Below are 16,556 nucleotides of genomic sequence, written 5' to 3'. Positions count from 1 at the left end.
GCATGCTATGATTCCTCCTGTGTTTTTTTGGCTCAGGAAACAACTACTTTGCAGCACAGTCTGCATAATGTTGTTTCGATTTGTAAGAATTATAAATATCAATAGCAATTATTAAAAGCTTTTTAATAAATAGACTGCCACATGGGGCAGAATAAATTCTTGCTGCTGATGTCAAGATGATTTGCATATTGACTTCCGCCCCACAGTCTTCGTTCTGCATCAGACAGCCTTCAGCAAAGACTCGAGAGGGGCAGATGGGACACCTGAAGACGTGAAATTATAACAAACTTTCTGTCTCAAAAGTGGTTGGAGGTTTTGGACGTCTGCGTTTAGACATGGACTTATGTTTATCGAAGGTTTGATTCAGGATTAGTGAAGCAATTGCGTTTTCCTGGTCTGTTTGCAGAGGATCCGGTATAATCATTTAACTGAGGAGGCGGATCTGTATCCTACTCTGTGTTCAATATGCTAAAAACACCACGGAGCTTTGCATACTGTTTGTGGAAATACCAAGACTATTTTGTCTTAATAAAGTCATAAGGATAAGGAATCTACACTGTCAGCTCGCTGGATCTATCAACGTTTTGACAGCAAGGATCCGTTTTTATTTCTTTTTAGACTTCTATTCCACATTTGTGTACTTTTAAGTTAAGAACCACCGCTCAAGTTTGTCTGATAGTCCTCAATCGTTTTATATATCACTGACGACAGTAATTGAAGAAAATCATTTCACGTTTTTGAAGTACGCCACTGGAATAATATAACCTCTTTTGTTCATTTGTGTTTTCAAAGTCTTAATTTTCTTTGCCGTTCCGATTACAAAACATATTTTTTATTTGATATTAAAAAGATGTTTACATTTAACACTCTTAGCTTTTCATATAGGGTGTTTGTTTTCTTATCAGCATGATCTGGTATTTTTTGTCAGCTATACTGCGACCATTTGAAACCAATACATTTTATGTAACGCATCTGGTGTGAATTACCTTCCATCTAGCTATTTGATTCATACTAATTCTACTGAAGCAGCATTCGGTGAGCATATACGGTTTCTTGACCCTGCGGATTCACCGCTGATACATTGCGTAGTTACAAATTTTCCCTCCCCAGAGGAACGGATTTTCAGGCTATTTCTTCACAATGAGTTACTTCTCTCAGACTAAAGCTCTACTGTTACGTGGGCTCATCATTTCTGCAGTATTTGGATCAGCTGTTTACTGTAATGATCAGACCAAACGAGTTTCATTTGACGGCGCGGCTGCTGTTACAGGTAAGCATTTGGCACATTGAGATTTGTATTTACATTTTTTAAAAGTTTTTGTTAATTGTTGAATGGTGATTGCTTTCTTTCACGGCAATAGACACAGCTAGAATTCCTTACATAAATCTAAACGTCTAATATCAGTTCTGAGCATTGCTGGGATATATCGGTATGCAAGCAATGCACAAGATACCATTAGACATCAGCAGCACTGCAGTCTGTTACTGTAAACGCAGACGTTACATTAACCGTAAAGTACTGTATTATTTGACGATTCTCAAGCATGCAGAAGATACAAAATTTCTAACGCAACACGTCTGATTTATCAAAGAATGCTCCTTTTTCGAAGCTGAGCTCTGCTGATGGTAGTATATGTAAGATTTACATAATCGCAACAACTATGGTAACAACCTTCTGTATCAGAAATTCCTAACACTTCCTAACATAGAAAACTAATTGCAGTTCTGTTGTTGTTACCTTCATTTGATAATACAGGAATTTTTCATATTTTTCTATCTGCAATGCACTAATGTATTACAATTTTGTGGAGTAAATGTTCTACTCAACACTTTATTCCAACTGAGAGGGCTGATTTCGTCTCTGGCAGGGCAGATGTATAGCTGTATGGTGGTGGTGTTGACCTTAATGTGTAACCCTTCAAGATAGCTGTAGGGAAACAACGTTCAGTTCCAAATTCAAGCCCATTTGGTCCGGCACGTTATTATTTAACATATTGACCATGCGTAACATCCTATGCCTCTAGGAGCAGTTTATTATATGAACAGTTTCAGTGATGAAATATTTATGAAAAAACAACAATTTTGCTGTATTTTTTTTCATAGGGCACTTGAGGTTCTACGTAATAACCTAATTTTTAGACCTCTTATAAACGTACTGTATATTTCCATTTACTGTGATATTTTGCAAGGCAAGCCCATTTAGTTAATAAAAAGAAATTGTCTTAAACGTGGAAAATGTAGCCTGTGTCTTGCAGTATCGATTTTCTGATGAATTGTAAGCAAACGATTTAAAATGTAATTTGTTTTACTCTAAGTGGGATTACTCATGTTCATGGCCAGTGTAGTTAAGGGAATGATACATTTAGGATATGATTAGAATAACAACCACCCATGAGGTACACAGCTATTTTCTTGTGTCCAGTATTTTAAAGATTTATTGCCTTTTAAGTCATATTGTGAACATGGAATTAATGGAAATTATACATTTAAAGCTAAAATCATGTGAAAACCGTATCAGTCTACAATTGCTGCTGATAGATAATTTCAACAAAAAATGTATACATGATCTGTATACTCAGATCATTGTGTAGTAAACTAAATTATTAGGATACTTGCTACTTTCGCCTTGAAATGCTTAATTTTTTTGTCATTGCGTTTCACTTTTCAAACTCATCATAGAAGAAGGAAAAGTCACTGTAGGCCTTTGCACATCATGGGCTTTCAGGAATTGTGAAACCTGTCTCTTAGAAAGTGAAATAAAATAGAGAACGTCATGATTAAGCAAAGTAAGGCCTACAATGAGTAAAGAAGCAAAACAGTTCCCTTTTCACTTCTAAGATGTTGTGCAGATCTCAATACAGTACAAGATGATTTACTTTTGTACCAGTGCAGTACCAGTTACATTTTGGATTTGGTTAACAACATACAGTAGTTATGTCAGTACAATTGAAAATTCTAGATGAACAGCTGTTAATTAACAACTGTGTTGGGCCAGTGAGAGTGGGTATCCCTAGGTATTATACACCACGGATAATAGCAGTGATCTTAATTTATTCATAAATGTGAAATGGAATTGCCATAAATGAGACCTTCCTCAACCCCCTGCAGTTTTTCCTATGCATAGTCCTTATGCCCAGTTGGATGCTTGGAGGACTATAAGAAATGGTTATGTATTGTACAATTCATGCTCTGAGAAGGGATTCATTTAGTAAATAAAATGAGCATCAGTTTTTGTGAAAACTGTGATCAGGGCTAAACTGACACAGAATGGTTAAAGATCAAAAGGGAGAAACATAACCATTCCAATTAAAAAGTAGCTGAAAGTCATGGAGTCCGGTGAGAAGGGGAGAAGAAAGTTTAGTAAGGAGATGAAAAAAAAAAATGTGGTTATCTGAGACTCTTACTCTCTCTGTAAAACTGTTCATACTTACATTTAACCTATTACACTATATAGAAGCGTGGTTTATATGCAGTATAACAGGTTGCGAAAGCACCACAACCTTAGTTATTTTTTTCTGAGGTGAGGCCACAACTTCCTGTAAAGTGTCTGAGATCTGTGTTGTAATTGCTGGAGTCCCTCTTGGACTATTATTTTAGTAGCCAAAATTCCAATCGTCTTTTTACTTAATATCAGTCTTCTCTCTGTAATAATTTGCCCTAACTGTTCCAATGTTGTACACACCAATACACTAGATGAGTACTGCTTACTGAGCCTCCCTCTATAAACTTCTAGTCTTCAGTTATTTCCCACTTGGGGAAATGATACTAGAAATGTATACTAGCACAAACAATTATATTGGGATACAGAATCTCACTGCTGTTCCTCAGGACCTCCTTTCTTCTGTTTATTTTAACTTGTGCCTACCAGAAATAGTTGAAAAATATGAAATTTCAGAGGCCTTTGCCACTATGATTTAACATTTTGTTCATATCATTAGGCATTTTGTTGAAGACTTTAAATGTTATGCTTGTTTTTTTTTAATTTGGTGAAATATACATGAATGACCAGAGCACACTGCAGTTATTTCTTGATGCCAAAAAAAACTACTATAAAAACTCTTGTAACACTTTGGCTGCAAAACATGCATGTAGACCATCTTTTTTTGAATGAAATGGAGATAACGGAATGATACCATGTACACTGGTAATCCCACCTGCTTCAACACTTTAATTTTTGGGTCCCAAAAAAAGCTTTATTTTTAACAGTTATTTTATTGTGCTGTTAAAGCTGTTGCAACACATAGAAGAAAAACAAGTCTATTTAAATTGTGCTTTTGAAAGTTAATAAAGTGTTAGGAATTTATGCAGTGCCAAAATTGTTTGTATACTATATATACAGTATATGTCTGTTTCTTTGGAGGCGACCCTATGTCTGTCATCAGGTATTGACTGGTAGTAAATGACTGGGTTGCATGTGCTAGAAATGTGCTAGAGTACATCACTCATTGTACAAAACTTCTGAATGTTTTGGAGATTTGTTACAGTCTTTTTGTTATGCTCTTGATTTGCTTTAAGTACCACACTGCAGATTTCAAAATAAACTTTATAATACGGCTGCTCACCATTAAGGACAGGAATGGTTTGGCTCTTGACTGTATAACTGAACAATCTCCCCTTTACATTTACAAGTCATCTCCAGTCTTGGCACTCTGACCTTCTGTCAGCTCCTAATGTGAAGCTCCAAACACTGGGAGACAGTGCGTTCTGTCCTGTAGCTGCAAAGCTTTGGAATGATCCCTCAGCCCATATTAGAACTTGCAAGTCAGTACTTTTAAATCCTGTCATAAAGTCTGCTTTTACACATTAGTTAAATGCTATGTTTAGGATGTTGTATGGAACTGTATTTTATGTTTTAATGTTTAGCACACCATATTGAAAAATTCATATTTGTGTAGTCCACAGTTTGCCTTTGAAAAATGCAGAGCAGCATAGATTGTCAATTTCCCTTTATTCTGCCTGTTCCCTCAGTATTATTTAAATTACAGTATATTACCTGTTACTTATATATTTTCTGTTAAACTAACAATTACTGTTTAATCTGAGGCAGGTAAGTGCCGTGGTTGTGCATTTTTCTTAACTTTTATTTAAATTATTTTTGAAGGAAGCTAAGTGTCCATTTTGTAAAAAATGTTCTACAGTAATAGCCCGTCTTGTCAGAAATAGTGGCTATGACCCAAGTGGTAGGTCTATTGATTCTTGGGGCCTGTAAAATAATAGCAGACTGGACCTTTATTTTCAGTGTTTTGTGCCCTGAAAAAGATGGCTGTTGTAAATTACCTCATACCTTTACCTTTGATGAAGGAGACAGCAGATTTGGTTAATATGTCAATTCAGTTTCAACAATTTAAAGACATCAGCACTACAGGAAAGCACATTTCAGGCCAAAAGAAGCTGCTGTGCCACATCCCTTGCAGAGCTTCATTTTTTTTCCACACAAATCATTTCCTGTTGTGCCTATCACGTTAAATGGTTGACTCATCTGTTCAAAAAACTTTCCTGCAGTAGTCTTGTGGATAATTCAGTTGCTCTTTGGCAGATCTGAGACTTTTACTGGGCACTTTATTGTAACTACACAAAGAGCACAACCCAACAGCAGGAGATCATAATTTTAGCTATCACCATGGTAGTTGGAGGATCATGGTTTGGAACTACTTTTCTGCTTCAGGAACTGGTCTGCTGTGATAATAATATAGCCATGAATTCTACATTGAATCAGCAAATTCTGGAGGAGAATGCCAGGCCATCAATGCATCAGCTAATGCTGAGCCAAGGATGAAAATGATTCTAAACATACAAGCAGACCTATGACCAAATAGCTGAAGTAGGCAGTTTGGATTTTGGATTGACCAAGTGGAAGTCCAGACCTAAACTTAATTTAAATGTTATGGCTGGACACTCTAATATCACTAAATTAGAGCAGTTCCATGAGGAAGAAAGGGTCAAAATGCCTAAAAGCCGATGAAAGAGACTAATTAATAGTTATGGAAAATGTCTAGATGAAGTTGGAGGAGGTGCCACCAGTTGCTGAAGCTGTTTAATAAATGTACTGTATTTATTGTTGGATCTTTGTCTTTGTGTTATACTGTACTGCATGTTCAATCAGGTTATTTTTTTCTTTTATTAAGAGTTATATGAAAGTATAGTTAGATTTTATATCTAATTTTTATACCACAGTATAAAACTGAGGGATTTCTCAGCACTGGGAAACACTGAGCACAAATGAATAAAAAAGAGTAAAATATTTGCATTTATTTAGTTTTTAAGCTAATACTTAATTTTGTAATGCTGCTTAGGAGCTGGTCTGTTACATTTCAGCAGATGTGTATACTCTGAAATGTGGTACTTGATAACTGAAACAATTTTGAAGAAATGAGAGCACATTACAAACAGATTAATCACCAAAAGCTTATTTTTTGCTGCAGTAAAGATACAGTAGCCTCCAGATTGGGTAGGTCTTGAATAGTAATGACGCATCTAAAAACAGCGACCCAAACATAAGTAAACACTTATCAAGCTCCATCTTAATATAGTATAACCCCACTTCCTCCTGTGAAGTCTTTTACATGCTTTGTAGAAACTTGTGTAGGCAATTAGCTAGCAAATATACTGTATGTAGTGTTCCCCATACATCTGAAATTTTGTCACAAGTTTGTTGGTTCTTAACATGATTCCTGAAGGATTTCCTTTGTTCTGGTGTCCACAACACCTATTAGTTTTTCCTTTTTTTCCATAGACCCAGAGCTCTTGTTAAAGAAGACCTGCCTGTTCTCTGTCCTGAATCTGTTTCTTGTCTTTGTGTCCTTGCTGAACCTGAAGCGGTGGTTTGGGTGTAGCTCCCATCCATATTAAGATTTTGAACAGCTTACCAAGGACTATCTTTGATGCAAGAGATGTACTTTGTTGAGTTTGTATGTGATTTAAGCCTGTAGAGCCTTAGGTCATTTTGAGCTTATGGTTCTCAGTCAGGTGAATTAAGGGATTTTTCCTTTTTCTGTACAATGTGAATCTCTTGAGCTCTTTTAAAAGGTTGAGCTCATTGTCATTTGTTGACAGTTGTACTGTTTACCACTACACTTTATAAGTGCAAGGTTATTGTGTAGTGTTTTTTTATGTTTTAGCTCTGCAGGCTTAAAGCTTGGAATATTTTAGTATTTTGAAAGACTTCTAAAATTGTATTTGCAATATGTAAAGGTTATGGGGAGTCATGCAAATGTAAAGTAGTCCGACACTGAGAATCACATTCCAGTTTTTTTTTCTGTCACAATGCAACTTGTTTTAGGTTTCTGACTTCTAATTGGAAGGCTTTGGGTACAAATCCCAAGTGAGACCAACAAGTGCTAAACTGCTGTTGTACACTTACACTTGAGCAAGATGGTTAACATAAGTTGCTTCAGTAAAATCCCTAGCTGTGTCATGGGAAGCTGTATAGTTGGGTGCAAATGTAAGTCATTTTGGATACAAGCGTGTAAGATATTAATTTATTAGAAATATAATGTTCCTGTGTTAGCAAACTGTAGCAGTTATATCATTTCCTTGGAACATGGACAGCATTGAATTCTCCTGTGGTGGGAGATCTGGCCTTTTGGCATAGCAGGTTTCTCCACTTTTTGAAGACAAAGTGATCTGTGACCTGTATTGGAGTCCCGATGGAGGCAGTTTCAGTCAGCACGCTTACATACCATACTGTAACTAATAAATTAACTTTGTAGTTTTTTTCAATCATAACATTGATTTAATGCCAATAGCCGTTTTGGAGTTGAGGTTTATCATTGTTATTAAGGCATTGGTACAGTGAAACAGTGTAAGGTTCTCCAATAAATAAATAGAACAGAGACAGGATCATTCAAGTCCCTCTCCCGTGTTGAAAGAGATTCTGCAAGAGTGCGCTGAGCCAGTACTTCATGCCAGTGCAGAAGTTCTAAGAAAAGTTTAATAGTAGTGGATATTATACTTTATTCTTAGTGATTATAGTAATGATGGAGGTCCTCTTGAGAATTGGCAATGTTTTTATAAACAGTCATCAATAGATGTAAAAAAATCACACCTACGTTATACATCTAGTTTAAACTTTAGAACTTTTTGGAAGTTCTGTTCATAAGAAAAACATTTTCCAGCAATTCAGTTGCATTTTAAATATTTGATATATGTAGTGAACTAATCGGATGTCACTTACAGGATATTTTAAAATTTGTTCTCGCTGAAAATGTGACCAATCTCTAGTGTTCTTGTTACTTCTACAAACAACAATTTATAAGTTTGTTCCTTAAGAAATTTCTTCAGTTGCCTTTTCTGTGAAATTCCTTCTTGAAAGGTGTGACAACTTGCTTGTAATTTAACTGTAGAAAATGACAGATTACTTATTACAGAAACATTACAGGTAGTGAATTTTTGTAGTGAAATTGAGTACATTTAGTAGGCTTTCATATGATTGATACAGTGGTGTACAGGCTGTTTTCAGTGTGTTTTCTCAAAGAATAATATTATGGAGCTGAATTAACATCCTCTTGTTTTAATTGAACTTAGTGAAGATATGGTCTTTTTGTGTGTACATGTGTAAGTATATTGATTTTAGCTGCCTCTTACTAGTATTTGCCCTTTATAGTATCTGTTGCTTGACTTTAGGTACTTTAAATGTAGTTTACAGAAACGTTTTAGGTTTTATTTTATTTTCTAGTGAATTCTATTTATTTTCTAGTTCTGGTTGATGTTAACATTCAATCTTAAATTATTTATTCAAATGTTGAGATAAATTAGTGTGAGGATACTTATTCTCCTTATATTTAAAATAGGTTCCTCCAGAAGCACTGTGTATATGCTGTATACTCTTCCTGTCCCAAAGCATGTTTTTACTCAGCATACAATAAATAAAGAAGTTAAAATTTAAGTGGATCCTAGCAGTGAAATTAATGCATATATGCCATAATCATAATCACAATCGTCTTGTCGCATTTCTTTAATTGATGACATCCCCTCTTCATCATACTGTGTAGTGGCTGTTAAACATTGGGAGGTCCTGTACTCCTGTAGTTTTGTGGGCTCCAACATATTAGTCTGTAATAGTTTGCACAGCTAAATAAAACAAGCTAAGTGGTATTTTTGATGGATTCAAATTTTTTAAATACGAAAGATTAAAATTATTCAAATCCTAATAAACCATAGACAACTGGTACATTCAAAGACCATTAACATGACCCTACGATTGTGTCTTCAGAATGTGTACATCGAAATGTCCAGTCTCTTCAAGGAGGTCTGGGTAGGTGTGTAAATGGCCCAGGATGACCATTTTTGATCATACCTTAAAATTATTCAGATGTAATGTGAAATTGTGCCACAGTTCCTCCCTTCACTGCAAAATGTATGCACTGATTTTCAGGAACATTTGAGATTCGCATGCCAAAAGGTTGCTTTCTCATTGAAATATGGTTCTTAAATTTGGCATTTTACATTGTCCTTCTAGAAGGTGATTTTTTTGCCTCAGTCTTTAGTGGGTTTAAACAGGTTTTCCTCTAGGCTTCCTATTTTTCCATATCCAACACACTTTCTAGCTCTTTCTGTGGAAGAGTATCTTCATAGTATGATGTTGCCTTCTCCTTGCTTCACTGTAGGGATGATGTTGACTGGAAGTTGTGTGTGTTGCACATTTCTTGCTGACTGAGTATACTGCACTCACAGGGATTTAAGTTTAATTTAAGTATTCTCCTGACCTATGCTTTTAACTTACTTCATTCTGAACTTCCTTTGAAAGCTCCTTAGAATTTATAGTTGAGTCTTTGCATGAAATTCATAGCCTGACTAAGAAGCCTTGCAAACACAGTTATTTTTATTTTGAAACCAAGTTAACCATTATTATTGCTCGCAGGTGTTGGCCACTCAGCTAATTGTGTGCCTTGCTAAGTTATTAATTTAAGTATTTTTTTCTTTCATATTATTTGTTTACATCTTTCCTGCTTTTATTGCTCTTAATATGTAGAATTGTTTGGGTATATAACATTAATTGCAACTTCAAATTGTTGTGACTGCAAGCTTTAAAGCAACAAAATGTGAAAACCGCAAAGTTTGAATATTGTTGCTAGGCACCTTTATGACTGACTTGAGAAACATGCTGTTGTATGCTTTGTCAATTTACTTTGTTTTGAAGTGACTTGCTGTTATCATTAAGCATGGTGGCAAGGTAGTTAGTACTTCTGTCAAACAGCTCTTGGGTCCTGAATTTGAATCTGTTCTGATTTGACTTCTGGGTGGAGTTTGATGTGCTGACTAGGCTAGTTGCAGTCTTTAAATTGTTCCATGTGTGTGCTCTACAGTGGACTGCTGTCTTGTCTAGAGTGTAGTCCTTCCTTACACATTCTGCTTCTGGACTTTGGGCTGTCGGGACCCTCACACATGGAATAAGTGGCATTCTGACGATGGATGTTGCAAGTTTTTGACCTTCTTACTGTAGTATTATGTTATTCTTAGCAATAAAGACTAATGTTGTCTGTCTTAAAGTAACTTGTTCAATTTCATAGTTTTAATAGGATAACTAAATGAAAGCCAGGTGATTGAAATAAAAAAGGTGGTGGTTGGAACCACACTGAATTTGCAGGATATGCACATTGCTGTCATTCAGTGAAAACACAGACTCTTCTATTGGGATACTTCATTTCTCTATCTCATTTCTCTAAACGAGTTACATCAGCTCAGCTGCATTTAGCTGCTGTGTGTATTATGTGTTTCTTGCAATTCATGATCTAGATTTTGACTGGATTAAAGCTCATATTTCATTAAAACCACAGGGTAGTCACCTTTAATGAGTTTTGTTGAAAATGCAGCCAATAGTGAATGCTTCTTTTACTTTTTAAAATTCTTTACACCACTTCAGCTGAGCTTTTCCATTTAGTGAGAAAGGTGCTTGTGCTTTTATCTGATAGTGTAAAAATCAGTGCTGTCTGATTAGGGACGGTCTGAAGAGGACACATCGGTTTGTAGAACACCAGCTCAATAAGAGATAATGGGGTGATGCAGTGGCATAGCAGTTGGTCCTGGGTTTGATTCTAGCCTGAAGTTCCTTCTGTATGGCATTGTATGTTATTCTTATGGCAGCATGGGTTTTCTGTGTGGTTAATGTCATCTCTAAAATTGTTTCATGACCATTATTGCTGATCTTGTGCTTTAGTGGGAAGTGCAGGAACGTGTGTGTTTTTTAGGTTCAGGAATTCTTCGACTAGAACAGGAGTCCAGAAGGCTGACCCAGAAATGCCTCACTCACGGGCTTTGGCTGTTCCTCATAGTTGCATACTCATACCATGATGGATTCTCTCTGTATAAGCAGCCTCAGGTTTACCAGTAACATTACACACTACTTTCCCGGTCAGAGTGCCCTCATTTCCCCTTACTAATTGTCGACCTCCTGGAAAATGGCAGTGTTAGTCTATGAAATGCATCTGTCTTTATTGCTTTCCCTTAGCCCCTCTTTGTATTCCTTGCCTTTCTTTCAAACATAGTTGGGGTACATGTACATACTTTTCATAGATTCCACCATTATAGAAGGGGTTTTAGGGCATCATTTCGCCATACTCAGTACAACTTGCTTTGTTTGAAACTTTGTGAGAAAAACATCATTCAGTTGCAAACAACCCTAATTGAGTCCACTTTGAAATATCAGGCTATTTGGGAAAACTGGTTATAACTTGCTATACTGTATAAACAAGCATGTCAAACATCTTGAGGGTGTGTTAAATGCAATAAATGTGGTTATGCCTAAAAAGTAAACAAAACTATAATAATGCATTTTTATCTACTGTATAACAAAAATCAAAATGGGAAAAATCTGAGAAAGCTTGAATATCTTGTAACCTACTTTTAATTAATTTGCAAAGGCATAACCCTTTTTTTCCCCACACCAATAATGTTGCTAAGAACGAGCTATTTAAATTATTGTGTAGAGACAGTTTAGTTGATGAGAGCTTAGTCTGTTTGTCATATACAGTTGTAATTTGCAGGATTAAAAGCAGTAAAAGATCATCTTTTCGTAAACAGTAATGTCAAGGTACACTCATTTTAATATATGGGATTATAACAGTCCTGTTATTTTTAGTTGATAAGTTTGGAAAACAACAATGTGACATCAAATATTGAATTTATTTATAAAACAAAGATCTTTTCAGAGTGAAATTATTAGTGGAAAACTAATGGAGATTAGTACTGAAAAGTAGAATCAATACAGCCATCTGAAATAACTGGCAAAATGTGTTCTTATGCAGCTCGCAGGTCTGCACGCATTAATATGAGGGCTGTGTGTGTTTATTCTGCAGTTTGCAATATAAAATTACTTAAAATTTACTATATTACATTCAGCTCAAGTATCCGTTTACTCCCTTTGGTTTCTGAGCTAAATTATTGCACAACCTACAATGTTTTGTGTGCCAGGCCTTCATGCTTATTGTGTGGGTCACTCACATGCTTATGTTAGAGGGAGAAGAAATGCACCTATCGCACAGAAATTGGGCATACCAAAATAATAACTATATAACTAAATAGTTATGATTGTAAATATCTGCAGCAGATGGCAGAAAAGTATCAGAGGAAATTGTCAAGAAAAAACATAAAACAAGTGTCATTGAAATCACTGACAACCTTGACAGATTAGGGGTGAAGGTATAAAAATCCACACTTGGCAAAAGACTGAGACAGCAGAAAAACGAAACTCACAACAACACGATGTAAACCTCTCATCAGCACCCTTAACAACAACACCAGTTTCAAATTTGCTTGGAAGTAGAAAAATGAGCCAAGAAAGTTTGGGACAAGTTATATGGATGAATGAACCAAAAGTGCTGTTAAAGTTAAAGTGTTGAGAAAGAAAAGAAGTTCCAGGCGCTCCTAAGAACACCACCTCTCGGTGGAGGTAGTGTCTCCACTTATGCAGAAAATGTATTGTTCGAATGTACTTTTTAAGGTTGATTGATTTATATTGGAAAAGCAGAATGCTTCATAATTTGATATCCTTTAACTGTGCATTCAGTAGTGCATTCATTTTGGCCATCTTTGGAGATGAATCACTATTTTTTTTTAATTCAAGTGGGTAGCTGCGTCAGCATGCGTAGGCTGCAAAGGAACAAGTAATAGGTTTATTCCATGCTGAAAAAAAGAAGAAAGAGAACACAACGTTTCGGCTGTGGAGCCTTCTTCAGGTGTGAGACCTCTCACACCTGAAGAAGGCTCCACAGCCGAAACGTTGTGTTCTCTTTCTTCTTTTTTTCAGCATGGAATAAACCTATTACTTATTTTTTTTTAATGTTGGCATCAGCAGAAAGAATTCTGAAGTTTGCAGGAATACTGTCTACTTATTACAAAAAAAAACTTTATACTTGATTAGTGGCTCTTCAGCATGCTGCATGACAGTGACCCAAAACATACAGCTTCTATCACCAAGGTGAATCTGTTGTGCACTGCAGCTTGATTCTGGCATAGCAGAACTCGGTGCCGTTCTTGACAGACTGACCGTCTTTGATGAAAGTGGCTGCTCACTCTCCAAGTTAAAATCTGCAGTCAGTCGGTAAGCCTGCAGTGGCTTGCTGTTAATGCCTTGCACTTTGAATTAAGTAAGGATATCACAATCTTGGAATGTGCTCTTCTGCCATTCTTGTCCTTTAGTGCTGATGTCTTTTTCTTAGATCTCATTAGGGACAAAGATAAAACATTAGGGATTTGAGCTGTTTTGGTCACAGAAACTCCTGCCAACAATTTCTCCTCTTTCAGAGTCACTAAGATCATCTCTTACAGACATGGCAGTCATCATTATAGTTGGCCAGGCCTGTCCAGTATATTTAAACATCACACTAAGCATGTTATTGATTGGGATTATTGAGATGTTAACTGCCTAATGCCAGACCAATACCAGTGTGGAAGCCTTTTGTTTCATATTTACTTTCAATATGTGGTGTCTTTCATTTACCCAGGTGGTTCCATTTTGTGTTTAGTCCTGTATGTTTTATATATACACTGTATATGATGGTTTACTTATTCAAAATACTTTTACAATCAGAAACCGTTGCATCACTGTTGTCTCAGTGCTTTTGGAGGACACTATAGATGTTGTAGTTGTACTCATGCCCTATCTGGGTTTTCTGTCTTCTGTTTTTCATCACTTTAAAGAGCAGAAATGCACTTTAGTGTTAACGTCTGACTTGAAAAGAAATATGTGCCATTTGTATGTATTTAAATTGCTATTGATTTTATGGTGTTATCTTGTGCTCTGGAAACTTTTGTTTATTTGAATACTTTATCAATGTGCTGTTCTTGTACAGTATTTGCTTACTTGAAATCATTTCTGAATGTCCTTGTAGCTGAAATCTTTCAGATGTCATGTGAGCAGCTAATTTTAGATGCAATTTCAGGTGGCATGGCTTTGCTTCTGACACTGGGGAAAATAAACTTATGTATTTATAACCACAGTTTAATAAGAAGGATTGAGGGTGTTTATATACATAACAGTTGAAATAACATTGGATGAAAAGAAAATAGAATTGGAATGTACTTTCTAAAGTTTACTGCTTTATAATAGAAAAGCAAATGCTTCATAATTTGATATCCTTTAATTTGCATTCACTAGTGCATTAATTCTTGCTTTAAACAGCCAGCAATGAAGCTGAGTTCCCCCAGTAACCCTCACCTGTCAGATTCCATCAAAATGATTTAGAAGTTGGCTGTGTAGCTGAGCATTAGAAATCCCCACAACACACAAATATAACTTTAATTTTGTTTAAACATTATAGTTTGTGAGGAGCCGTTCAGTATTCAGAAAGATTAGAGCTCATATGGTGTGAGAATTTGAAATTTTTGTAAACTTTTATTTTGGGAATTGATTAGCATTTTTTCCAAACTTTAATGTGTACCCAATTTTAATTAAGATTAACATAAACCTCATCCAAATTTTCATAAAACACTGTATGGGTACATTGTAAATAGTACAATGAAATACGGTCATTGTTTTGTTGTTTTTTATGATGTATATTTTGCACAAGCAAGCAATAGGACAAAACTGCAGATATTTATGTTTATTATTTGCATTTTACCTTTAAATGTAGTTTTAAAACCACACTGATTCATGTGTTGATCATGAAATTGTGATAGTGATTCCCAAAGAACTGACAGAACACTGTTATGGTAGGGTGTGAATTAGTAAGCCAGGGGCCCCTCAGTTTACAGTAAAACAGTAACTCCTTCAACTTCTCAGTTGACTGTGAACTCACAGTGATATTACATGGTGCAAACCCTCCAGTAAGAGATGGCACTGGTATCCCAAGATATCAGGGCACTTGTTACAGGTGCATGTTGGCAGGTCCTCCTTTTCTTTGCTGTGTGGAGTCAAATCCTAAAGCAATTTTATTTTAAATTGCAATCCTAAACTGTGTAGCTATATAGAAACATAAATGTAAGTAAGAAGGTAAAACTTATTTTCTGCTTTATCCTGTACATTGCCATAGGTTAGTTGGCGCCTGTCCTCGTAAGCAGTGGGCTCAAGGCAGGAGCTCCATGAAGTTGGCCCCCCTACAAACAGTTCAAACAGAGAAACCCTCCGCATTCATTAGTGCTGCATTTGTGCTGTTGAAGTAGCGCTTAATATTGTGCCTTATTTTTTCAGAAGTGTGACGTCACACAGTACTGGAGGACCGAAGCGGTCTGATTCGTTAGTACTGAGTTTGGGCCGGTTTGTGTCATTGAAAGTAGCTTTCGAGCTGTTTTCATTTCCGAGATATAGTGTTTCTTTTTTGGGGTGTGGGACCCCAAACACTCAGCTCCTTTACAACAGCGTAGGAGAATCAGACAGGTCTAATTCATTAGTGCTCTGTTTGTGCTGTTTGAAGTAGCTTCCCAGCTGCTTTTTTTCCTGAAATATAACACATGATTTGATTAATCATGTGACCATTTACGACTTTGACCACTACTAACCCTGTCTGGAAAGTTCAAACACTGTTACTGGATGTGAGGATAACAATTTTTGCATTGGTGTGAACAGAAAAACTAAATTTGTCTCAACTAACATACCATAGTCACAAGAGTTGTGGGTTTAGCCTTAAAAAGTGAGCATTAACAATTGCATATTCTTAAAAAAGGCTTTATGTCTTTATACTTCATAGCTGTGTAAATATATATTTTTTTAAATCTGAAGACATAATCAGTTTCTCTTTGTCACCTTTTTAAATAGATATACAAATCAAAGGACGTTTAAAGATTCTACCAGTCTTCTAGACATTGTTTTTAAAAAGGTTGGAATTAGCAGTTCCAAGACCATTGTTGTAATATCTGTTTTATGCAAAACAAATTAGTGAATTTTAAAGGAACCTGATTTTTTTTTTTAATTGGCACTGTGTACTAAGTTGACCTATGTATTTCATAATACATGTGCAAAATAACATGGGAAACTCTACCGTCTCACATATGCAGACCTTGGAAATATTTAACAATATTTTTATTTTCACATAAAATAACTGAATGTGTATAAGTTCTTAAACTGTCATTATCCATGTCTTTGTAGTAGCAGTGCTCTTATGTGCAAACACAACATGATTAGG

At 35.8% G+C, this 16,556-nt stretch overlaps 1 protein-coding gene across 1 annotated transcript in view; it reads left to right on the top strand.

Moving 5' to 3' along the window:
• The first annotated feature begins 221 nt into the window (after nt 1-221).
• stim2b (stromal interaction molecule 2b) overlaps nt 222-16,556 on the top strand; it is an 82,719-nt gene continuing 66,384 nt past the window's right edge. Inside the window, exon 1 of the mRNA XM_088919148.1 lies at nt 222-1,270. Within this exon, the coding sequence (XP_088775274.1) occupies nt 1,141-1,270 (130 nt within the window). The 5' untranslated portion in view covers nt 222-1,140. The remainder of the gene's footprint in view (nt 1,271-16,556) is intronic.

Source organism: Atractosteus spatula, chromosome 1, assembly GCF_055471065.1.
Source record: "Atractosteus spatula isolate fAtrSpa1 chromosome 1, fAtrSpa1.hap1, whole genome shotgun sequence".
Lineage (NCBI taxonomy): Eukaryota > Metazoa > Chordata > Actinopteri > Semionotiformes > Lepisosteidae > Atractosteus > Atractosteus spatula.
The sequence above is the reverse complement of the archived record's forward strand: the minus strand, read 5'-3'. Positions and strand labels throughout refer to the sequence as shown.